We start from the raw sequence: 26,540 nt of genomic DNA on the forward strand, positions 1-26,540 counted from the left end.
TCTTTCCTACAAAGTGCACTACCCAAAAGATTTACCAGAGAAGTTCATCGGGAAGCCTTCACTACCTTCACTACTTGGTCCTTTTGCGCTCGCAGGTAATCCAAACGGGTTTGATATGCCTTCCTCTGCTTATAGCCACGCCACTGGGACTGAAAACAAAACACAGATGAACTGTGACTTTCCTTTTCTAATTAAAGACAAGCCATTACAAACCTCAGCTTCTTTCTGCTCCTCAGCTTCCGACTTTCCGATTTCCCCTTGGTTAAGTAAAGAGCGAGGGAGATGTGCTTATCTTATCAAGAGGCACCCTGTATGAAGCATCACCTGCTTCACCGCAACCACAAGACTTTAAATTACCCTGTGAACAGCACAGGCCTTGGACAGAGACATGGTTGGAGATGAAGGACGTGGCTCAACAGTCAAGTTGACAGAAATGTGAGGATCACACCTTAGATGCTGCTGACGAGAGCAGTGATGTAATATTTTAGGCCTCAGAGCAGACACGCTGCTACTGACGCTGAACAGAAGTGCAGCCAGGGTTGCATTACACTTAAAGGAAGAGCGTGGCTTGAATAAGCTGGGGTTGGTTGGGGGTGTTGTGCTGTGGAGTGTTGTGTTTTTTCCACTGATACACTCAGAGCTGATGCTGCTTCAGCAGAAATGAACCCACAGATGCTCAAGTAATAAAGTGGTATCAGGACACAAAACATCTCTTTCATTTACACACATTCCAGTTACAACACCAGAGAAAGATTTTTTTCATTGTCTCTTTTTCTATGTGCCCAACCTCATGCTGAATCACCCCACCATCTCTTTCAAGTCCTCAATCCTCCTAAGCCTTGGACAAATTTGAAGAGAAGAATCATCTTACTTGGGAATACTGAAAACCATATTGTTTCTTTTCGATTCCTGAGGAATCACAGCAGTAACTCATCACGTGGCATTAACACCATAAAGACCCATGACACACTTCATATTGCCCTATCCCCACAAACACTAAATCTGATAATAAAATGATAGGTAAAACTTCCTCAGAAAAGTTTTTTCTGCCTGAGAAGACTTTGTTGACCATATATGACATGGAAAGTTAATAATATACCAAAATTCTTTAGAAGTAGGCAATGCCTTTAGATAAAAAAAAGATGAAGACAATTGTGTGCTGTAACTGTTCGAACTTATCAAAAACTGACAATAAAGCTCATGTACAGGAAACAATTTCAGAGTACAAGTTTCAAACATAATTAAAGGATAATTAAAGGATTACCTGAATGCAAGTGATTGCTGGGACTTGTTTCTTCAAAAAATTCATCCTTGAGTTGAATTCCTGGCGAATGAGATATCCCCGACAGCAAGCCTGAAGTTTTGTGATCAGGTTCTCATTGGCCAGCCACAGCTGCTCTCGGTTGTACGCTGCAGTGACTCCAGAGATGGTGCTCTGGATAAACGTCATGGTAGGAAGAAAAGACAGAAAAAGGGAATGGAGAGAGAAGAAACAGGACATTACATCAACTTTCTGTATTGTGCTTACAATAAACTTTGAAGTCACCTTTCAGTTAAGAGCAATACTTGTGACAGGACAAGTTTTTGTGAAATGGGACAAGGAGTTTTCCCCACACAGAATCTGATGAGGCCCAGTGAAATAAATGAGTTACTAAGATTGTTAATGTGACCATGGCATAGAAATGTTCTCTCTCAGAGCCACATTAAGGATCAGAACAGTAGGAATGAAAACTTTTCAGAGGAAGTGCACATGTTGTGTACCCTACCTGTATCTCCTCCCGTGACAGCTGTGTGTCATTCTGCACAAATTCTGCTGGTTCGTCCCATCCTCCCTCTCTGGTCTGCAGGTTATGATAATAATGATAGCCTCCTCTCACCCAGTGTTTCACCCATTCGCTGCCATTGCCCCCTAAGAGCAGAAACTGCACAGTTCAGTCTCAAAACCAGACAAGTGTCTTATTTTTCCCACATACAAAAGTTACAACCAGGAAACCCACATATACAGATGCTCCTTCCTTCACACAAGAGAAAGAAAGCTTCCTGAGTCCCTAATGATCTCATATGAGAGCCAAACACAACACACTCTACTGTTCTTTTTGCATACCTTAATTCACAAATTATCCACAATTACTACCCGTAACACAAAACTTCTCCCCAGAGGCTTTTTTTAACCTCTGGTTCCCATTCCACATGCAGTAATCTTTAACTTGTTTCACTTTTAGCTACTTGAGGTTTACCTGCCACCGTTTTTCTTCTCTTGACTTCTGACAGCTCTCGCTGGTATGTCTCGGCACATTCTGGAGTGACTCCGTATAGCCCAACATCCGGTGACCGCAAAGCACCCAGGGTCTGGCTAACATCACCACGATCTACTGCTTCATTAATGGCCAGAATTCCTAAGGAGACTTTGATAACATAGGGAAGCACGTTATCATGACATTCAGGGGCTCAGTGACTCTCGGCACAGACCACCAGACTAGGGCAAGGCAACGTGAACACACACTTACAATCAAAGTGTGAATACACACACAAATATTTAAGTGTACATAAATACAAAAAACAACCAGACAACTTTTCAGTGTAAAGGTCTCATCAGCATGCAGTATCCAACCATATGTGGTGCTGGTACCTGACAGCACATAATTTGTCTGCCCCAAGTCCCAGTATGGTGCTGATTTACCACCAACATTTCTCAGCAACACACAGATGTTTTGGAAGTGGAAAGTTAGACATTTTATCAGCACACTACAGATGAAGAAACAGAATCAAGAAAAATATAAGATGACTACAAAGAGAGAAAACGATCAGTCTACTAATACTCTACAAATTGAGCAAAACAAGCAGACAGGTGTGAATGTTGTGGATTACAAACTTTGAGTAAACACAAATAGAAGAATATCATATTTTTAAAATGGATAAAAAACAAGCTCTCTGAAGCAAACAGCATATACAAGAAAGCAGGAATATATCGGATAACATTAAAAACCCTCATGTTTTGTTAAAGAGAAAGCTTCTGTTAGCAACACCAAAAAAACTCCAAAGCCTGACCAAGAAAAAAAAACACAACAAAAAATTAAGTGAATAGCAGTAATTACTTAATTGTTTCTGCAGATAAAAATAGCATCGTTAGAAGGACACAAATGTAATCATAGGTGGGCCAGTTCACCTGCAAACTGTGCCAAGGAGCAAAAATGGGTTTCACTGATGTATATTGTGTCTGTATTTGAAACAGATGCAAGGCAGTCTAGAAATACTTAATAGAGTCAAGACAACAGCATGCCTCACAAAAGGTAATGCACACCAGAAAGTATCATTTATATTGTGCACATGAACATTCTCATATCTAACAAACCACTCACAGACACACACAACTGGTTGCAAGTGACAAACAATTTAACAGAGTTGCACAGTGGGATAACACAATGAGATGTCAAAATGGAAAAATAGTGTATCCCTCGAAACACAGGAGTTTCAATGTTTGAAGAATCTGACATTCACTCTGCAAAGAAAAACGAGTGCACTGGCAGTACAGTGTCCTGATTTCCTTTGTCAGGTTTGCACAGCGTTTCCAGCTCCCGACCTTTCCTTAGATAACCGGTATTTGGTTGATAAGTGGGATTAATCGCAATATTGTGTGACAACACTTACATCTCTCGGACTCTTCTGTGTCCTTGTTAGCCCTATGAATCCCATCTTGAATTTCATCTAGCCAAAGCACAGCTGTTTCATCCTGTGTGTCCTGGAGAGAATACGGTAAGAAAAACACACACAGCGTGAGGAGAAAAGGTATCGCTATTTTTGCCAAGTAAAATAACCTGTATTTAACAACAGTCAACACAGTAGTTTTCCATATGAGGGAATAAGAAGCCTTTCAGTCTTTCTAATTGGCTCCAACACAAGGACATCAACATGCAATTGACAGAACACGGCTACAAAGAGTTCTTACAACAAAAACCTGCTGAAGCAAAAATAAAAGGCAGCAAAAAGCTGCTGAACAAAAAGAATGCAGAAACTAAAAATCTCCGAGGTAACTAGTCCACATCAGGCTGTTCTTGAACCTGTCCACAGAAGTTTACAAGCCGGTAACAAGCTAACAAACCAAAACATGTTGTAGCCATCGTGGCTGGGTCTCTCAACTGCTCTTTCAGAAGCAGTGATCACACAGTACCCTGTATTTTGGCTGGGATTTGAAGAAATCCCATGAACTAATGTTACATGCAGAAATTTGAGATGAGGAAAGAGACAAGGGTTCAGCAAGTCTCAAAATACACATAAAGAACAATGATCCAGCAGCTGCCAAGCACAGCTTCTCCCCACCCACCGTTGCTTCCTGTATGTAACTACTGAAAGAAACGCAAAGACACAGCTGCTACCCCTCAGGGGACCTTGTCCACAAACGCAACACAGGAAACATTTACTTCTGGTATGGAATAACAAACACACTGCACAAAAAAGACGCTATTTACAGTGTTCAAGAGCTCTAGGGCCAGTCTGAAAACAAACCCTTACCTGCCTCCCACATTTTTCCCACTGTTCTGGCAGGTCTGAAACGTGCGTAACGATGTGTCATTCAAGAGATTCCATCCAAGCCCAGAGAGTCACCCATGAGCACCACAACAACTCCTCTCCAGGGAGTGCGGGAGAACAATCAAAGAAACAACTTTCTCTGCTGAAATCTCTATCAGCAGAAGCCACTCCAAGACTACCAAAACTCTCCCCCCACTTTCCTATGGATTTACTGTTGCAGGCTTTCCAGAGGTACACACAATCTGACATACTTCTCTGGAGGTTTCCAAAACCCGCCTGGACACATTCTTGTGCCACCTGATCTAGTTGGACTTGCTTTAGCAGAGGGGCTGGACTGGATGAACTCCAGAGGCCTCTTCCAGCCCCTCCCATTCTGTGATACCACAGAGCCTATTGCCTTTTTCTCTCTTTCTCTCTCCTCATCACACGAGAAAAACACATCATATAGCACTCATCGGTCACTTAAGCAACTGAACAGTGTCTTACGGTGCACTACAATCCCTCTCAGCCCCAAGGCACTGAAATCACTAGTTTGTAGGTAACAGCTGACTTCAGATAGTGACTATTTTTCCCCAGAAGTTACTGGATAACGTGATCTTTCGACTTCTGAAGTTACTGTGTGTTCTGGTTTAGCAAGGAGCAGCTTTTGGCTTAGTAACAGGGGGAGCGGGTTGCAGTGAAGACCCGGTAAAGAGTTTGCGGACCCTCCCCCGGCTCCTGGGTTCACACCCACCTCCGGCCTGGCTGGGCCAATCTGGCGCCTCTGCGATCACTATTTAGGGGACGGGAATTTGGAATGCGAGTTAGGAGGTGTAAGAGGGATACAAGATGGAGGCGACCACGCGGACCCTTCGGCCAGAGAAGGAGGAAGGAAGGAGGAGCAGTAGACCGGAGACCCTTCTGCAGGCCGTGGCGAGAATGCAAGCTGTGCCCCTGAAACTTATGGAGATCCGTGGCAGGACTGAGAGCCACCAGCAGCTCCATGTGAGTGAGCCCGGACGGGCGAGGGACTGTGTGGGGAGACGGCCATGGCCCAGGCCGTGTTGGAGAGCCTGCACGCCGCAGAGCAGCCCCACACGAGAAGCAGAGAGGAGCTGCAGCCTTTGGAATGGGTACGCGTCGGAGCAGCCCGTGCAGGGCTGCCATGTGTGTGAGCTACCCCACGGACTTGCAGGGAGGACTGGTGTGGAGTTGGCACGTCCTGAGGAGGGACGAACGGCAGAAGCTATTGGGAGCAGACTGACTGAGACCCCCACTGCCTGCCCCCCCGAACCGTTCAGGGGGGGCAAGGTAAAAACCCCGGGATCAGGGCTCTGAGCCCGGGAAGAGGGGAGGTGTGGCGGGAAGGTGTTCTTAAAAAGGCTGGTTGGACTCTTCATTGACGTATTCCTCTGTGTTGTTTCGTTTTGGTTATGTTTTGGGTTTTTGTGGGTATGTTTTAGTTGATGTTGCATTAAATTATTTTCTGGTTTTTTTTTTCCTTCCCCAAACCGAGTGGCCTGGTCTGCTTTGTCCTGAACCTTAAGCGGCAATTAAGCCCTCCCTGCCCTTGAGCAATTCTCAGCCTCCTCGGTACTCGAGGCTAATCGTGGTCTTTTGTTCCCTGATGGGCCTAAACCACGACACATTTTTGGCGCCCAACGTGGGGCCTTGAGCTGCTGGAGATTGGAATTTGTGATAAGGATGGTGAATTGGGAGTGGTAAAGGACAAAACAGACGTCTGGGTGAGGCTACCTTGTGTCTAGGGGTGGATTTTTATTTATGTGTATTTATTGTGTTATGTGTATATCATTTATTTTCACGGGGAAGTGTTTGGTTCTGTTTGATCTTAGTTACTATATGTTGATTTGTGAAGGTGGTTCAGATTCCCTTTATGTTTTCTTGAATAAGTGATTCGCAGAGGCGAGGGGTGGAATGTTCTGGTTTAGCAAGGAGCAGCTTTTGGCTTAGTAACAGGGGGAGCGGGTTGCAGTGAAGACCCGGTAAAGAGTTTGCGGACCCTCCCCCGGCTCCTGGGTTCACACCCACCTCCGGCCTGGCTGGGCCAATCTGGCGCCTCTGCGATCACTATTTAGGGGACGGGAATTTGGAATGCGAGTTAGGAGGTGTAAGAGGGATACAAGATGGAGGCGACCACGCGGACCCTTCGGCCAGAGAAGGAGGAAGGAAGGAGGAGCAGTAGACCGGAGACCCTTCTGCAGGCCGTGGCGAGAATGCAAGCTGTGCCCCTGAAACTTATGGAGATCCGTGGCAGGACTGAGAGCCACCAGCAGCTCCATGTGAGTGAGCCCGGACGGGCGAGGGACTGTGTGGGGAGACGGCCATGGCCCAGGCCGTGTTGGAGAGCCTGCACGCCGCAGAGCAGCCCCACACGAGAAGCAGAGAGGAGCTGCAGCCTTTGGAATGGGTACGCGTCGGAGCAGCCCGTGCAGGGCTGCCATGTGTGTGAGCTACCCCACGGACTTGCAGGGAGGACTGGTGTGGAGTTGGCACGTCCTGAGGAGGGACGAACGGCAGAAGCTATTGGGAGCAGACTGACTGAGACCCCCACTGCCTGCCCCCCCGAACCGTTCAGGGGGGGCAAGGTAAAAACCCCGGGATCAGGGCTCTGAGCCCGGGAAGAGGGGAGGTGTGGCGGGAAGGTGTTCTTAAAAAGGCTGGTTGGACTCTTCATTGACGTATTCCTCTGTGTTGTTTCGTTTTGGTTATGTTTTGGGTTTTTGTGGGTATGTTTTAGTTGATGTTGCATTAAATTATTTTCTGGTTTTTTTTTTCCTTCCCCAAACCGAGTGGCCTGGTCTGCTTTGTCCTGAACCTTAAGCGGCAATTAAGCCCTCCCTGCCCTTGAGCAATTCTCAGCCTCCTCGGTACTCGAGGCTAATCGTGGTCTTTTGTTCCCTGATGGGCCTAAACCACGACACTGTGACGCTGCTGGGAGAAGCTCTACGCTGAACGTATGCCTAAATAAGGTAATTTCAAGCCGACTGAGAAGTTACCAACACAGTCTGGCACAAGCTTATGTGCACACTAAAAAGAGTTCATTATTTCATTCTGACTCAGCAGGAGGAAATGCTTCAACACAAAATAGGTTTCTGAGGAACATTAACTCTTTCAAGGCCCTTGGGGAAGCTGCTTAATGATTTTTATCAGAAATGCATGATTTTCAGCTATTGCCATCGTGCATCTACTAAAACTGAAACAAAAGAAGCGATCCAAAAAACAATCCAAGTGTTCAACACAATCTGGATCTTATAGTCTGTAAGCAAAATTCTGCACTGCTACAGGAGCAATAAGCTCCAGAACTGAGAAAACCCTCCAAAAACGGACACCCCCAAAAAACCCCACACCGCTCTCATGTCACCGAAAGCAGAGATGTCTGCTACTTCTCTGTAGATGAGGGGAAAAAAAACCCCACCAGTATCCACGTTACTCAAAAAACAGTCATGTACACACACCCTGACTCTCATCCTTTCCTAAACTCGGCAAGATGAGACTTGCTCTTCTTGTCCTCATTTTCATCTTCAGATTTAGTCAGTGAAAGCAGCAACTATCTACAAGTAGGGTAGAAATCCTTCACTGATAAGACAGGCAACCACCACTCACAAAATCCTTATCACTAGAAGCATCGCCAGGTGAACAGGCATCAGTACACAGTTTGTTAATAGCATGTATTTGGCTACTTTTTTTCTAATTTATCACTTGAAAGATTTTTACACTCTTAGAAACTTTCTTTTTGCTGTATATATGCCTATGACTACATTTAACAAAGAACACTAAAAAAAATACTTAAAAGCTTGCAGGAAACTTGCACTCAGAAGTTCAGAACTCCTAGAACTAACAGAGCCTGTTACTAAAACTGATGGGGCGTATTATTTCTCTGCCCACACAATACATATCTCATTCTAGACTTGGGATTAGCTATCCCATCAAGCCATCTCACATAGTTAATATCCTTATACACATCTCTAGTCCATGAAGATTCATAGAGCCTGGCTGCAAATCTTTTCCTCTAGTATTCTATTCTGGATTGAAACTGACAGGGTAAGATCAGTTGAGGGTAGGCAGAATGTTCAGTTCTCCACTTCCAGTATTGATACCTGGCTTTCAGGACCAGTAATAAACCCATTACGCAGATGTAAAGGGGAGATTTTTGAGAGGTACCTTTAACTGCACTCACCTGTGCTTTCTCTCTCTTAGCTCTAAGGAGTGTATCTTGGTAATGCTGTGCCACCTTTGGGACAACACCCTCCAACTTTGCTGCAGGAATCTGTAAGGCTTGAATAGTCTTTTTGGTGTCCCCTTCATCCAGAGCTTCATTGATAAGACCAATTGCCAAAATCCCTAGGGAGGAAGACATAGGAAGAGAAATATAAAGTTCCATTTTTGGTTGACAATAATCCTAAGGAGAAAAGCACAGTTAGTGCTTCCTAAACTGGGTGATGGCTGAGAACTGCAGTATTTTAAACAGAAAACATTATTTATTAGTAAAGCAAGCAAGACTATTTCTCCATCTTAGGGAAGAGGTGATTATTTCAATGGAGTAGAGATTAGGGAAAAAAATGTATGTTGAGGACACTGCAAGAACCAGGATCACTGAAATGATGACACAGCTTCTGTCAAAAATCAGATACCTGCTTGACTTGGTAAAGTGCTGGAATCTAAGTAGGAATTCCATGTTATTTGTTTGCTAATTTGGTCATGACAAGGCTACTCCATGGAACAGTATTATGTTACAGCTCCTTGCTAGAAAGGATTTTTTAGTTTGAAACTTGAAGGATAGTGAGAATGAAAAGTATACACTCATACGCCTTGAGAACCTTCTCAGACTTATTTAAATTATTCACAGACAGGAGATAAAAATTGCTCTTGTGTAAGGGCATATAGGAAACTGACCAAAAGAATTAAGGAATTCCCTGTGAGAACAGTTTCTCTCACGACAGGATTTTCTGCACCTTTTTTTACAGGATTGTAAAAAGCATTGTAAAAAACAGGGTGTTGGGACTACAGGGCCTTTGAGACTTCTGCTGCGACCTCTGATGCAGAAAAGATACTGTGAAACCAGCAATCCAGTGCACATTAGCGGGGATCTGTGCTTCTGTGGTCTTGAGAAATTTGCTCATGTGAACCAAACAGGAAACAACACAGTGTCTATTTGGAGATTCAGGAAATGAGCTAAGATAGCAGGCTCTTAAATTCAAATTTAACCCTCTCTAGAGTATAATTACCTTTCCAAGGTGAAACACAACTCACCAGCTACGCAACACATGGCAGAAGATATCTGTCTGACTCTGTGTACACATGAATTTTATCACCACTTTCACACTTGTGACAAATCTCTCCCCTCTGACGATGCAAACTTTTAAGCTAAATATTGCAAAGATAGCTTCAAAGCAAATATCATGCTATTTGCATGTGCAGGAGGTTTTCAGTATCACTCAACAGCACAGAAGATTAGGGTTAAACATCCTAATCCTCACATTTCTCAGCTTGCATCAGGAATTTTTTCCTTTGCAAGTATTCAGGTTTTGGTACTCGTGTTTGCTGCAGACACAACCTCTGTGGGGTTTTCTATCATTTCTAATCAGGGATTTTCTTTTTTTAATTCACCAGTATTTAATACTAAGAGGCAACAGCTGTGCAGGTGTGTTCTTTTACTGGGCAGAAAAAGCCAATTTTCAGACATTTCAGCTTTTATAGATAATGGTTTTAACAACTAGTAATCATATGCAATATTACAACAGAAAATAAAAGCTTCTAATTTCCTGACATCACTATGTGTAAACAAAGCAATTGAGCTCTTAGAAGACATGCATTTTCCATTTCAACTCTAATTTGAGATTTGCTTCCCAAAATGTGGAACTTAGAACCTGAATGGCATCAAATTCATGAGACCATTAAACATTCTTTGAAAATGAAAACCTGAACAGGGCAGAGATTGCAGCCAAAGAACAACACTTCAAGAAAAGTAACTTGTACCAAACACAGGAAATGAGAAATGAGGACAGACTACTCCAAGACTGAGCTACAACTATTTCAGAGATTTTGGTAATACTGGTTTTCTTTACATTTGAAGGACTGAAACAAAATTAGGAAATAGTCCAGACAAATTCAAAACACTGGCAGGGGACAACAAATTTTGTTTCCCAAAGAAAGATGAGAAGTGCATTGGAAGGATCAATAACCTGTTCAGAGATACTGATTTCAACACCATGAACACTCCCGACTGTCTGGTCTCTCCATCAATGGTCCTGCTATCAAGCCTTCTGTATTACAGACCACCAAGTCTTGCTTGCAACTGAGATCTTCCTAGCTATCTAATGTATGACACAACTACAAGTCAATAACTTTTTGTATTGTCATGCACTTAATTTTAGCACTCTATGAGCTAGGATCAGTCTAACATGAATTGAGCAGAAATACTTACTTTCATGTTCTTCACGCACAACTATGTTCACACGATCAATACATGACTGGATATCATTCCACGTGATAAATTCATTTCCTTCTGCACGTGTTTGAGCTTTCAGCTTCATTAAATCATCGACATATCTGCCAAAGAACAAAACCAACAAACATCAAATTGCAACAAGCCAGGCAGGGAAAGCACAGCATGAGAATGGTATACAAAGTGGAAGAGGTAACAGGAGGGTTGAAACGGGAACAAGTATGAAAGGAGGAAGAGGAGAAAGAGGAAAGGTTGCATATGCAGGACAGTCAGCCCAAATGCAAAATAACCAACAAAAGCACTAAAGCACTGAATGAGGGTCCAAGGCAAGGAACACAGTGAGTGAGCTGGCATAGTATTAGTAACAACCTAATGATACCACAACATGACTTTCAAGTGAAATCCATGAGAAGGCACTGAGAGTGAGCACAGAAAGCAGAGGAACGGCAATTGCGAAAACAAGATGCAAGAGTCAACAGAGACTAAATCCATATCGCAACAAATAGCGTTGAAAAAACATAAATGTAAGAGGGAAATAAATAAATCAGAAAGTCAGAGAATACAGGACAGACAAGATTCCTTGAAACATCCACCTCTGAGAGTTCTCATCCTCAATGTTTGTAAGTCCCGTCACAGGACTGCTCAGTTGTTTCCACACTGTATTCACATCTCCCGAATCCAAAGCCCTATTAATCAGGGCCACAGAAGATAGCATCTCTACAGCAACAGATAATTCTGGGTGGGTGAGGTTACCCTGCATACAGAGAGGACAAAAAATTAATTCCACTTGCTTTTTTACAAGCTGCTGCTGCACACAGGACACAGTAGTTGTCAGAACAGACACGTAACAAAGCAAAGGGAAAATCTTCATGCACAGAAGTGGAGAGATGAGTATCATAAACAACGCTATAACAACAAGTAGAATATTGAGGTAGAATCTTACAGGGCTTAGTTCAACATTTAAGAATTACACTTCACATCACAATACACAGAACACCAAAGCAAGGCTGTTGCAGAGAATGCGTAAACAGATAAGGTAGACTCAGTGAGCCATACCAGCTTCCAGAAGTAGGAAAGAACATGGTACATACTTCAGGGCTCTGTTGCTGCAAGGTGGCCAGCTCCCTTTGGTAAAGATCTGCAGCAAATGCATAAACCTCTGGTAACTGTGCCTCTGGATTCAACATTTCTGCCACAGTCTTCTCGGCATCACCCACTCGAATTGCAGAATTAATTTTGGCTACTGCCGCCAGCCCTGGAAGTTCAAAGAGGCATCATAAAGAACGAGAACAGCAGACAGGCAAGCCCCCAGTAACGACTATTCTAACAATTTTTCTACTCAATAATCAGATACCTAAAAAACCCTTCCCTTAGCTACAGGCAATGACTGAAGCATTCTGATCCATACTTGCCCAGTTAGTCTTCCATTAGCATAGACAACTAAAATACATAATGCCTTCTTCAAAACAAAGCTCATGTTTAAAACCAGTTTACCTCTTTGCCTGGTTGTTCAAAGGACAGTTTTACCATTTCAGTCTTCCGACAGTAAGAAGTCTCATCCATCAAAAAACTTGCAGTTATGGGTAGTAACAACTTTTTCTGTCTGTCTACATCTACCCCACTAAATGCATTAACAGGCACTTTACACTGGGCACAACACTGGCTAAATGCAAAACAGCTCCACATTGAACAAGTAAGGTACTTTGAAGGTAGCCTCCTAGTTACTAGGCATTCACTATTTTCCTCTTGTATTCTAAACCCCCTCTCCCCACATCTCTAGTAGTCTCCTTTCTACTTATTACTAATTGAGCTAATTGCTTCTGCACAGGAAGAAACAAACATTCTTCTCCAGAAAAGAGCTCTGCATGGTATCAGAAGCATCAATTAAAAAACAATCAGCCTTTGTGATCCGCATTTTACTTGCTACCTAATATTTAGAAACAGTTAAAGGTTCTGTAGCTCAAGTCAAGATTTATGTCAATGGACAGCAGGCAGCCTAGCTTTCACACTTCATGGAGCAATCCAGATTTCCTTCACAGATCCACAGCACAAAAACTCATACAAGCATTCTAGAGAGGTTACAGTGCACACAAGATGTCTGTTTCTTAATATTTCAAATTATATGCTGTTATCTCCAGCAATATGGTAAGAGATGGACAAGAGGCACTAAAAATGATCAGGGTAACTGCCTCTAATGTTTTTAGCAGGTATGAAGTACCTAAAGAGCATTCATAATGGTATAAGAGAACTCTCACTTATTCCTACACAGGCCCAAGTACTGTCCTGTCTCATCTTTGTGATCACATCCATAGTCGCTTTGCTGCAATATTTTGTACTGATCCTTACTTTGCTGATACTGTTGTGCTGCCCTGTTAGCAGCGTCCACACCCAACTGCAACTCCTCCTTTTGCAGAGGTCCTGTAAGGCCAGCCTGAGGAAAAAAAGAAAACCAGGAGGGTGAAACAATGTCAACTTACTCACTTCAAACAGATCCACACAAAGGAAGAAAAACCCCAAACCTCTGTGCTGTAACGTCACATAGCTCCTGCAACCAGACAATGCCCCTAGATGAGGAAGGCAGAAATTACACACCAGATGGTTCTCCATATGCTGAAAGACTGTCTGTGTACAATCTGATACTTTTTACAGTATTACAAGTGAAGTACCATGAACCAGCACTTAATGGCAAGACCAGTCTTTCAAAATTATAAAACATTTAAGACAAAGGAGACAATTTTGTGGGAAAAAACTGTCCCATTTTACAGCTCATTAGCAAGGATGTTAAATAGTATTGGTCCCAGTACCAATCCTTCAGGTAGAACACTAGTGACTGGCCTCCAGCTGGACATCACAACCCTGTGAGCCTCAGAGTTCAGCTCATTTTCAGTCTACCTCACTGACCAGTTACTCAGCCCATGCCTCAGCAGTTTGTCTGAGGATCTGTGGTATGCAGTGCCAAAAGCCTTGTTGAATTAAAAGATAAATACTGATGCTTCTGACACCATGCACAGCTCTCATACAGGCCTGTCAGTCTCACCTCCATCCCTGGAAAGGTGATGGAACAACTCATCCTGAATGTCATCACTAAACATATGAATGAAAAGGTGGTTATCAGGGGGAGTCAACATGGATTCACCAAGGGGAAATCCTGTTTGATCAACCTCATAGCCTTCTATGAGTGCATAACCAGGTGGCTAGATGAGGGGAGAGCAGCGGATGTCATCTACCTTGACTTCAGCAAGGCTTTTGACACTGTCTCCCACAACATCCTCATCAGAAAGCTCAGCCAGCGTGGCTTGGATGAGTGGACAGTGAGGTGGATGGAGAACTGGCTGAATGACAGAGCCCAGAGGGTGGTGATCAATGGCACAGAATCGAGTTGGAGGCCTGTGGCCAGTGGAGTTCCACAGGGGTCGGTTCTGGGGCCAGTCCTGTTCAACATCTTCATCAGCGACCTAGATGAGGGGATAAGAGTGTACCCAAAGCAAGTTCCCTGATGACACCAAACTGGGAGCACTGGCTGATTCCTCAGAGGCTGTGCTGCCACTCAGCAGGATCTTGACCAGTTTGAGAATTGGGCAGAGAGGAACCTGCCCAATGAGGTTCAACAAGGACAAGTGCAGAGTCCTGCATCTGGGAAGGAACAACCCCCTGCACCAGCACAGGCTGGGGATTGACCTGCTGGAGAGCAGCTCTGCAGAGAGAGACCTGGGAGTCCTAATTGATAATAAACTGAACATGAGCCAGCAATGTGCCCTCATGGCCAAGAAGGCCAATGGCATCCTGGGATGCATCAGCAAGACTGTGGGCAGCAGGGTGAGGGAGGTTCTGCTTCCCCTCTACTCTGCCCTGCTGAGGCCTCATCTGGAGCACTGTGTCCAGTTGTGGGCTCCTCAGCTCAAGAGGGACAGGGAAGTGCTGGAGAGGGGCCAGTGCAGGGCCACCAAGATGATCAGGGCACTGGAACATCTTTCATATGAGGAAAGGCTGTGGAAACTGGGGCTGTTTTGTCTAGAAAAGAGAAGACTGAAGTGGGATCTTATTAATATTTACAAATATCTAAATGGTGGGTGTCAGGAGGTTGGGACATCCCTTTTTGCTACAGTGTCGAGCAACAGCACAAGGGGTGATGGGATGAAGCTGGAACACAAAAAGTTCCATTTAAACGTAAGAAAAAACTATTTCACTGTTCAGGTGAGGGAGCCCTGGCACAGGCTGCCCAGAGGGGTTGTGGAGGCTCCTTCCTTGGAGGTCTTCAGGACCCGCCTGGACATGTTCCTTTGTGACCTGATCTAGGTTGACCTACTTCTGCAGGGGGTTTGGACTGGATGATCTCTAAAGGTCCCTTCCAACCTTACCAGTCTATGATTCTATGTATCAATTATGCATCAGCATATATAATAGAATCATTTAGGTTGGAAAAGACCCTTAAGAACAAGTCCAACCGTAAACCTAATGGTGCCAAGTGCCCCAACCAAACCATGTCTGTCAGTGCCACATCTACAAATGGTGCATGGTGAGAGAGGCTCCAACGGTGCAAGTAGTACATGCCTGTCTGATAGCTATTTATAGAACACAAATAACACTGGCAATGGTAAAATGAGAAGGAAGTTGCACTTACATTATAATGGTTCAACACACACGAGTTACTATTTTAAGGTTTGGTACAAGTATTTTAATGTTTTCCCTCATACAAACGTTAGACTGGCCTTTCACATGCAGAGATGAAAACGTGCTTACTGGATGCTTTCATCTCTTAGCATTTTCTTCTTCAAACACTAAACTCTAATGCACGTATATAGCAAGTGATTAGTACGCAGTGGTTTGTTGAGAGCAAGGAGGAAGGAACCTTATGAATCAAATCTAAACTTTTCCATACCTCTTGTTTCTGTTGTCTGTCACTCAAAAACTGCTTGAAATACCAGTCACAGTTTTCTCGAAGCAGTCCTCGGAGTCCCAGGGCTGGTGTTGCCAAAGCTTCATACAGTGCTAATGTGTCTCCTTGCTCCAACGCTTGGTCAATCTTTGCTATGGCTGCATGTGCTAGTAACAGTAGAGTTTTGAAAGAAATATTAAATGAAGAAGTCTCAGAGTTTATATAACCTACTGCTCAGAAATAAATACCCTTAGATAGGAGATATAGCACATGCATTACTCAAGATGAAGAGCTGAGGGGAGAGTGAGGCAAGGGAAGGCCAGCAACATGGACAATTCATTTCCTAAACGAGGGGCAACAGAACTCAAAATTACTTGCACTTGCAACCATGTACTAATAATAAGTTAAACAGAAACACACCCACCAAAACAGGGGAGCTGCCCTCTGCTTCTGTTAGCATTGCAGAACGCAAGGAGGAGTACAGGTATCATTTTTAAGTTCTCTTTTAATCACAACTATTACTTTAGCACAATACGTACTGTTCACTTTATTGATGTTCCCCTGAATCTCAGCTTGAGTCAGAAGTTCTTCATACACATCTCTCTCTCTCTCTGAATTTTCTGAGGCAATCTGAAGATGACATAAAAACTAATTAGTGTTTCTACTGTTTCCTTTGCCCTCACAGATCTTGTCACCGAAAACTCAGGGAGGATAACTGTGCACCTACGTGGAGCTCTGACAGGTCACTTACAGGCCACTTCTACCCGTGCAAAAACATATAAAGTAAGTATGCTCACTCTGATACACACAGCCTAGAAACACCTTACTTCAGAAGATAGACATTTTATATACAACGTTCTAAAACAACACTGATTCCTTCTGAGAGCACAGTCAGTTTTCATCATCACTTCATTGTCAGGAAAACTTATCTACATGGCATAAAACCAGAAGGATGGCACTCCCAACATATAAAGGCTGACATGCATTCTGTGTGCATGCAGCTCGTATTTCAGACAGCTAAACAGAGGAAGTAGCACAGCTAATTGCTGCCTGTCTTCTACAATAGGAAGATAGGCTGCTGGAGAACATATTAAAACACCACTAGGAGTAACTGCACCTAACACTATATATGCTGAACTAACACACATTCTGTGAATTCCCCACGGGTTACACTGCAATACGAAACTGCAATGCGTGCAAACAGATGCTTTGAAAGAAGAATTGACCTACCCTATTTTTAGCATTCTCCATCTTGTCTTGCTTGGCTCTGTAGAGTGTGCTTTGATAAGTGGATTCCAGTTGATCATCAAGATTTATTAGCATGGCATTAGGGTTCTTCATTGCCATAAGAGTGTCTGCTGGAACCTGACGGTCAATGGCTTCATTAATGGCAATGACAGCAGCATGTACTGAAAAATAAGTAATGGTCTGCTAAGTCAGCCCCAAACACAAGAGCTCTGTTAAAAATTGAGGACTTAACTGGAGAGAGCAGAAGAATTATCTGCAATTTAATTGGAAAGCAAAAGAATTATCAAAGATCCTCTCACTCCATCATGGCTTTGTGCTCTTGACAAAAACCAGCAGCCTACTTCCTAGTACAATACTCTAGCTAGTTCAGTCCTTGCATTTCAGAAAGAAAAAACAAACCATAAAACACCACACAAGGGAAAGATGAAAACCCTCTTCCCAGTCTTCCAGAACTCCTGTCAAAATGATTGTACTGTCTTACAAGAGGGGGCATTAAGATTGCTTTTAAAAAATACTTCAATCTGCTGATTTGAATAATCACATAAAATGAAACTCCACTTTTCCTTACATGCTGCTTCATCCACAGAAAGTTCATTTGCAAGAATTCCTCCAATCTTGCTGAAGGCAGGCATCTGAATACCATACTTCTCCAGTTCTAGCCTCATATTACTGATTTCCTCCTCTGAAACATACACAAATACAGAGTTATGCAGACCTACGCAAACTGGAAGACAACAGTGCTATAACAGTGCTCATGGATGGGGGGGAAGAAAGCAAGATAATGACAATAAAGTACATTTTAGTGTTTAAATAACAGCTTGAATACAACTCAGTAAGTGAAACAAAATAAATTAAAACTGGTAGACATTTTGCACACTTTTCTAAAAAAATCAAATCTATGTTTCTCCCCGAAACTCCTGTGGGAATATCCTGTAGTCTTTCTCACTAGAAAACAAGCACACGACTCGTGAGGAGCTGGAAACAGACTCCGTCATTCTGAGGTGTCTCAACTATGGCTGTCAGCAGATCGGGAAAATGCACAGGTGGTATTTTAGCATTCTTTTTTCTCTGCAGAGAGGCTATGGTGAGAAAAGTGAATGGAGGATATTGAGACATGCTGCTGTTAAATACCATACAGCTCAAAAAGACAGTTGATAGTTTAGTGTTTTATACCTATGATCAACAATTGTTTTGCAAGAAAATGAACTTTATAGATCTTTTAAATCAGATGCAGGCCTTCAGGCAGAAATTCACTAATGCAGAGCACAGAAACTTAGGCTGTTGCAAAAAACAAGGAACTGAAACTTTGAGGAGGAATGCAAACATGAGGCTGTGCTGGAATCTCCTGCAGCAGATCAGCTGGCAAACTCTTCTGCAGCTGATGGCACCTCTACTTCAAACTGTCAAGGGAGGTCAGACCAGTTTACTAAGCTCAAAACTGAAATCTCTCTCACAGTGACCAAGGCAAGGCTTAGGCATCTTGCAACAATGGCAAAGAAGTTAAGGGGCTGTTATTTGTGAAAGGATTAGTGAACTGATGGCTATTTAACAGCAGGCTAAGAAGCATTAAAATCAAATCTTTTTTCTTCAATTACTACAACTTCTCACAGCCACCAATTTTTAATTTAATTTGCATTTAGGATATCAACAGTAACAATCCTTTAATTGAGCTATATGGTACCTAGTATGAGAGAAAAGTGGCACACATATCAGCACTTTTGGGGTTTGTTTACCTGTGAAGTCTACCTTCCCATATAAATCCTGAATCTGGGGGGCAAGACCCAGTTTGAACAGGTACAGGCTAGAAAAGAAGATAAGCAAATTATTAGAACTAGTAATCTTTCCTTATGATTCTGACAATGATACAGATAATTTAAGGAGATACAGATTCAAGGAGACACTCAAGTAAGACAATGTAACAGCTGATAGTCACCAAGAAGGTGATAACAAAGAACATGTAATAAGAATATGTGCCAGTCAACTTCTTGCATAAAGCAGCTACAGTAGCTATCACAAAGCTGACAGCTACAGAGGAACTTAGACATAACCTGAACAAAAAGAAGCACTGGTCTTGATACTGGGACCACAGGTCTACTCCTCACTGTCCTATAAACTCCAAATGACTTATGCCACAGAGATAGCTCACTTCAGGTGCAAAGTTGGGGTCAAGCTCTCTTCTATAAATCATAGTTTCATCTACAGCAATTTGAAACATCAGACACCGTTCAGGTAAATGCAATCCATCTCTATGGATTCCACACTGGTAATGTATTAGAGAGCAGAACAGGTCGCTCTTGAGAACAGAAATTAACCAAGCACCAGACTGAGGCCTAAATGTATACAAGTTGATTGACCAAGGGAAAACCAAACAAATAAAACACCTAAACAAACAAACACAACAAAAAAAACCACCCAACAAATCAAAACCATGTGCAATGTGCATGTCATCCTGTCAAATTAAACAGCAAAGCACCCACAAAGGAATCCTCCCCATTTTCTCAGTATATGGGATTATCCTACTCGGAATATGTGAGATTTTAAAATTGACAACAGTTCCTGCTTGATCATTTACTGTAGACATTGAGATACAGATATTGCCCTACAGTGCTGTAACCACACTGGCTTTCATTCAGTGATCTGACTGATGTCCAGATAAGCTACGATTTTCCCTTCTCCCAAGCACCTTTTAGGGCTTCGGGCTTTCCTTTAAGCCGCAAAATGTTATGCTCTGCCTCAGACAGTAGAGAAGGAGGGTGAGAACTAGGATGGGAAGGTAGTAATCACAGTGTGCTTGACTGGTTCTTTTTCCTTCAGTATCTGATTTGGCCACTGCCTAAGGCAAAATACTGGCTTCATGGATCTTTGCTCTGACCTGGTAAGACTGTTCTGCTAGAAAATTTGTCCTCATTCAGTCTTCAGTTCAGCTCTCCCCACTCTCACCTTTCAGCCTTGCAGAATGATTTCAGAAGCAATTCAATTCCTGCACAGCATACCTTACCTGAGGGCATGAATACAATAGATACAACGTGGCATGTTCTTGCGATCATAGATGTCTGTAGTTTCTGGGTAGAATATCTGAAGATAAAACAAAGTTAGCAGTCTGAGTTACACTCACCCCATATAGTCAAGTTGCATAACTGTGATAAGCTCAATTCTTCTGCGGTACACGAATGAAACAGCCCACAAAACAAAACTCATGAGCCGTGTTGCCCTGGCTCAACATTTCTCCTGCTCAAAGCACCAATTCTTCCTTTTATTTCTACTACTGAAACCAGGAGTTATATGCTTTTCCTGCTCTTCTACACACATGGGTGAGTACAATCCTTCTTTTGTGTGCCTATCAAGAGGCAAGGACTTTGGTGAAAGCCAAGAGACGGAAACAATACTTACAAAAGAAGAGAGAAAAGAGGATTTTGTTTGCACTAAATGGAGTTGGGATGCAAGAGAACAGACATCAACAAAGGTAAATTGAGTAGTGAGATGTTCTGCATACTACATTTTCAGTTGACTGAAAGCTTTTTGGTCCAGCTAGTCTCAAATGCAAAGCTCTTCAAAGTTTAACACAAGGTCCTAGCACTGGACGTGTCAATTCACTCAGAAGTGCTGACAAGGTACATTACTTTCTAGTTATCAAAGGGTTCCTTGCTGTTGCCTAAGAGCACAAAATAGCATTGTTCTTTTTGTAAAGGCAGGAGCAACTGAAGGACCCTCACAATTCCACAGCATCAGTTCCCTGGCTCTTCTGCATGGGAAAATACCTAAAGCATCAATACCTCTTTACTAATGTACTGGATTACAGCCCAGTTTCAGTTTCTTGTAACATCTCCTTGTACATTTATTTGCCCTCAAAATCCACTTACATCTGAACTTCTTGCCTCATACCTGGAGCTTAACTTCTCTCTGTCTAGCTCCTTCCTCATTTATTTTCACCTAACAACCTTAGCAGTACATTTCTGTATTTCCAAATCTCAAAATTTGTTCCTGTACAATCATCATAAACTCCAGCGGGGCTCAACAAGTTATTTGAAAAACTTTGCCAAAAATAAAGTATTCAATTTGCAAGCATGTATGCAAAAAAACCCCACATATCAGATTAATCTACAGGATCCTGGGTTTGGTGACACCAAGCACAATGTGGCTTTCCAAAAAGAAAAAAACACCACACATTAGAAAATAAAATTACTTACTACCCAAGTATGTGATTTGACTATCAGCACAACACTACCACAGTTCCATATACCTTCAGGAAACAGTGATTATCTACTCAGAGGAGTTTAAATGGTCATTCCCCTACTGAAGCAAATACCTTCTATTTGATTAAATTACAACGGGAATGTTTCAAATTGGTGTGAAAACTTTGTAGAGAAATACAAAGAGGTGTAGAAGATGGTATTTTCTATCATGCTACTTCTCTTTAGCATGGATTTCTAAGACAACTCCCACAATCAAACTGTAGCTCAGATATCGCTCGAAAGAATTCACAATAAGAACAATGTAATACAGAAGTTACGCAGTATTAAGTGATATTAATGATATGGTACAGGAGGAGGAATGATTTTGCTCCCAATCATTCCTACACACATAGCAGAATGAAATCCTTCAGTAAGTTTGAAGAGAAAATTTCCACAGAGATGCTAACCTAGACAAAATTAAGAATTAACTAGATGAAGTGTGCTGATTTTTGTACAACAGCAAATGTTTCCACAGAATGTAAAACTTTACTAAGATTATTTATCTAGCTGCAAGGACAACATAGAAATTACCTTGGGCAGACCAATCTCAGCCATGGCATTCAGCCACTGGATTACATTATCTGTGTGCCGAAAGTGGAGACCAGTTGCCTGAAATAAAAATAAGCAGGAACAAGGGATAGGGCAGCACGAAACAAGTACCATAGCTGCCAAGAATGGCAGGGAGGTTCATTTAGATGGATAGTGAAAACACTACTCTCTCAGAAAAAAATATAACAAGCCTTCTATAGACAATTATAGTGACTGTTTCTGACGAGTTCTTTCACATGAGTGCAAGGTCAGATATAAAGTTAAGAGTCCACCTTGTCTCATTTAACCAATGACCTGGAGTTGAAGGTCAAGTTTCTCAGGCAATACTAATATCAACTAACTTTCTGCTTATTTGTTCATGGTACCTGTATGTGCACATTCTCCTTCTTTTTTTATGTTTACCTAAGGCAGCACCTATGGCCACCAGCTCTCACCTTATATCTAGTCTGCTCTCTGTCGTAGATTTTCTTCACAGAAACCACTTTAGGGGAAAAGAAGTTTCCAAGTTTGGCCAGGTAGACTCCATTTCTCAATCCTTCTTCCAGCTCTGTTGTGGGAGGCAGCTCTTCATTTAGACAAGCCTCCATCCATCTGCAAGTGCAGGAGGAAGAAAGTTAGTCACACTAGCATATTTCCAACTTGTGAATGCAATCCTGTGCTAAACAAGTCTCGTACTGCTGTCCTACCCTACCATACTATTTGTGTAGCATCATCAGGGTTTCAAAGTGGGTACAGCACTACCCAACCATCTGTGTCTTTAAAGTGCTAGTCAGTATTACTTCAGACAAAATATTAAGGAGAAGTATGGAGCCCAGTAACCAGTGTTTCACAAGTAATTAAGACACCATCTTCACCATCATGTTTCTCCTTCAGTCCATCATTTGGCTGGTACTGGCCTAGACAGTGGCCAACCTGTCCTTTTAACTAACGGCAACAGGCATTCCTCTCCTTGGAACGATTGATTTCCCCTCACCTTGCTTCCTTTCCATCTCATTTAACAGTGTCACAGATCCTCACAACAAAAAGATTAAAAGCAGCAAATCATTTCAAAATTCACTGTTTTCAAAACAGAGATACACCTTGATATTTCCTCTGTACAAGGCTACCAAATGCTGTAGACTGCAAGCTCAGCTACACAATGTCTTCCAAAGCAGACAGGTTCCCTTGCTGTCTGTTCTCTGAAAAAAGAGAGCTGCACAGTCACAGGTCGCCTCACTTGTGGCTAAACTCTGAAGTTCTTGCAAGACAGACGAGCCTTAGATCAATAAAGAACCCAAAAAAGTGTCTTTCAAGACAACAGTGACCCAGAAGAGCAGTATCCCGTATCATAAAACAGAGCTGGCAGCACAACAGAATCAAGGTTAACAATTTGGCTCACAGGAATGAAGAGTCCACATTCCAAACACTGATCTTAAAGACAGGCAAGTAGAGGATTCTGCTTGAACTCAGTTAACAGAATGTTACTATTCTAACTATGGCTTCAGATGCAAATACACCTGTAAAATATCTAGCTCCCTAATAACACAGGGACAATAACAGGAAAACCATACCGGGTGCAAGTAATAACAGATTAAATCAATTGTAGTAAATTAACACAATTTCACAGAAGTCAGCCCTGTAAATCACACCTGGAAAAGCTATGTGTCTCTGTCAACCAGCTAAAACTGCAGACATTTCACATCTGCAAGGTGTGAGGCTTTGTGCCTCATGCACTGTATGTACACACAGGAAAACAACTCCTATCTACTAAGAACTAACAGACATCTCCAAGCATTATTTTCAAGAGGATTCATCGACTGGTACTTTCTAATACCTTTTGGCATAGATGTGTGCTATGCCCCCCTCTTTCCATTTTCCTGGAAGCAAATGTGTTACTTGAGGATGACAAAATTAAAGAATTAAAAAACAACACCAGTATTAGCATAACTGTAACCAGTGATTATCACACAGGAGGCCACAGTTTGACCAAGAAGAACAGGACTGATCACATAACCTCAGCTTTAGATATGGTTAAATATTAGGTCAATGAACTAGCTTACCCAAAGACTGAGGATTATATCCTAAAAGACAACTGTAACACTGAAAAACGTGTAATGAGTACAACAGACATTACCAATTCACAGCTCAAAAGCTGTAAGACCTAATATTATAGGGAGGTACATAAAAAGAACAGTAAAATCAGGCTCTACTATTCTTTTATGTACAACGCTGATGAGACTAGCCTTGCCAGTGTGGCCTGCAGGTTTTTTTCCCACTGGAGAGAAGGAATAAGACAGGAAAGAAGTCTTTGATTACCTAAGATAGTATTTCTCAGAGAGAAGCCTGAACAACACACTTCATTCAGTTTGTTGAAATAAACTCTGAGAAGCAACTAGGTGCTGACAGTTCTTTGATAACAGAGAAATCAGATGACTGAAATTGTAGTCACTGATACTATCAGAAAAGGTGGGGCAGGCTAAACAGCACCAAATCTAAAGCAGGAGCATACAAACTACACGTGAGTCGGCTTCTGAACTGCCGATTTTCAGTCTGGCATGCAAGGGTCAATCCCAAGTGCTCAAAGTTATCTAACCTGCAATGCTTGAGATGACAGAGTAAATTACCTCTCTGACCTTAACGAGAAAACAGTATGTGATGAATTCAGTAATTCAGAAAATAAGTATTACAAATGTAAAACTTAATTTGCATTGTGAGGACATTTTTGCACAGTTTACTTTTGATCTCAAATGCAGAACACTGTATCAGTACATGACGGAGATGAGATGCATTCAAATGGCCAGATTGTCACCTCTCCTGAGAATGCAGTTAACTGTATTTCTAGTTATAGAAGACAAGTAGCTGTTAGGGAAAATGAAAAAAAAAATCACAGGCTGCAATATTCTACCAGCCAAAGGAAAGATAACTTTGACTAGTGCAGTCTCAGACAATCTTCTTAGTTGTGTTGCTTGTGTTCAGTTTCAACTATCTCTAAGGCTTACTTTTTTTAACCTAGCACAGAGCTAGTCTGTTACTGTGCCACAGCTGCTCCACTTTCTGGTCTGTCAGCATAAACCTAATGCTTGCTAAAACATACATTTCAAATGAATGTAAATCCTCCCTACTCAAACCCAAGGGGAATGCAAGTCATATTCTCATGTCTGAAACTATTACTTCATCACCTTTCCCTACAATACAGTCTCATTGCACACAAAGTGGCCATCTACCTTCTGAGATAAATAACCCAGTGTTCTTGAAACAACAATAGAGGTTTTACAAACAGCTTGAGTTCACTGCTGTTTCTTTGGTTATTCAGATTGTTTTCAGTATCTGCATTCCTCCCTGGGTAACATCGAAAAACACGAAGTTATTTCAAAAGAAAAAGTTCACTGACATTCCATAGTTGGTCATCATAAAAGTACATACAATCAGTCAACCACTTCTACAGCCCCCAAATCTCAGTTCCACTAATTTCTCCATCAGAATGCAAACAACTACTCAAATTTAAGACCCATTCCCTTTTCCCTTCCTCACACTTTCCCTTTTCCTCACACTTTGCTTCTCCAAGCAACAGAGATGACACCTTTGAAAAGCTGAGGAAAGAAAGAAAAAGGTGCCACAAAGCTTTTCAATGAGGTTGCCACAGTAACTAATCACATAAACAGATCAGCAATCAGATATCTCCAAGGGACACCACAGGGGGGATTTCAGGAGAGCCTGTAAGGAGGAGCAGAAAAGGGAAACTACACAATTCTCAGGGATTAGCACTCACAAAAATTATCAGCAAGAAAGAGTTTTATATTCCCACTAACAGCTCTCCCACAGAGGAGTGGTTTTCTGCAGGAAACAGGCAACACACCAGATTCTTCCAGCTTCTGCCAGCTTCTCATTCTCCCAGACATCTCTCTCACTATTAGTCTTTCCCAACCCCTACAACTAGAATAAATTTCTTAATTAACACCTCACAAAACTCTTAATGAAATGTACAACAAAGACAAACCTTACACAAGAGTGACTAGACCCTAGCAGTACTGAAGACAGCACTGGAACACTGCATGGCTGGGGGGGCAGAGGGGAAAGAGGAAGGCGCAGGTTCGTGAAACTTCTCCACTCACTAAAGAATGGAGGTTTATCAGAAAGCAAGTATCATTCTTTCATATTCTGGAGAAACACCTAAAACACTATTTGGAAAAGCATATAAAAATGACACTTCCAAGCCTCAAGTCTCACACACTCTTTGTGGGTTCTTCTCGCTTTCCTAAAAAGCTGTGAGAAGTCAGAGGACTCATTTATTTGCACTTTGATTGCACCTGACTAACTGGAAATTATAATTAGTCTCACTGTCTGGTTTATTCAAAAACTCAAAGAACAGTGCTATTTGGAAGGGACCTCGAAAGATATTTGGTCCAAGCTCCCATGGGAGAGCCTAAACGAGATTATCTAGCACCCTGTCCAGTTGTATCTGGAAAACTTCCAGTGAGGGGACTCTGCCCCATCACTGGGGAGGTTGTTAGTGATGCATAGTTCTCACTGCACAACACTTCTTTCTGGTATCAAGATGAAACTTCTCCTGGTGCCACTTGGCACCCATTGCCCTTTGTCCGTTCTGTGTGGCTCCTTGTGAAAAGAGAGCCTCTGTTGTCTTTGTAGCTGCCCTTTAACTACAGGAAAACTGTGACGAAGCCCC

The 26,540-nt window shown here is 42.3% G+C and overlaps 1 protein-coding gene across 1 annotated transcript in view; it reads right to left on the minus strand.

The window, feature by feature from the left end:
* The window catches only part of IQGAP1 (IQ motif containing GTPase activating protein 1), a 65,154-nt gene that overhangs the window by 19,675 nt on the left and 18,939 nt on the right, over positions 1-26,540 (minus strand). The window contains exons 3-20 of the mRNA XM_061999037.1: positions 22,312-22,468; positions 21,860-21,937; positions 20,095-20,171; positions 18,830-18,897; positions 17,665-17,778; positions 17,079-17,257; positions 16,388-16,478; positions 15,852-16,015; positions 13,319-13,403; positions 12,064-12,227; positions 11,566-11,726; positions 10,952-11,076; positions 8,705-8,868; positions 3,649-3,739; positions 2,238-2,405; positions 1,767-1,909; positions 1,265-1,435; positions 66-149 (exon numbers count right to left, since the gene is read on the minus strand). Coding sequence (XP_061855021.1) covers positions 66-149; positions 1,265-1,435; positions 1,767-1,909; positions 2,238-2,405; positions 3,649-3,739; positions 8,705-8,868; positions 10,952-11,076; positions 11,566-11,726; positions 12,064-12,227; positions 13,319-13,403; positions 15,852-16,015; positions 16,388-16,478; positions 17,079-17,257; positions 17,665-17,778; positions 18,830-18,897; positions 20,095-20,171; positions 21,860-21,937; positions 22,312-22,468 — 2,284 coding nt within the window. The remainder of the gene's footprint in view (positions 1-65; positions 150-1,264; positions 1,436-1,766; positions 1,910-2,237; positions 2,406-3,648; positions 3,740-8,704; positions 8,869-10,951; positions 11,077-11,565; positions 11,727-12,063; positions 12,228-13,318; positions 13,404-15,851; positions 16,016-16,387; positions 16,479-17,078; positions 17,258-17,664; positions 17,779-18,829; positions 18,898-20,094; positions 20,172-21,859; positions 21,938-22,311; positions 22,469-26,540) is intronic.

Source organism: Colius striatus, chromosome 7, assembly GCF_028858725.1.
Source record: "Colius striatus isolate bColStr4 chromosome 7, bColStr4.1.hap1, whole genome shotgun sequence".
Classification (NCBI taxonomy): domain Eukaryota; kingdom Metazoa; phylum Chordata; class Aves; order Coliiformes; family Coliidae; genus Colius; species Colius striatus.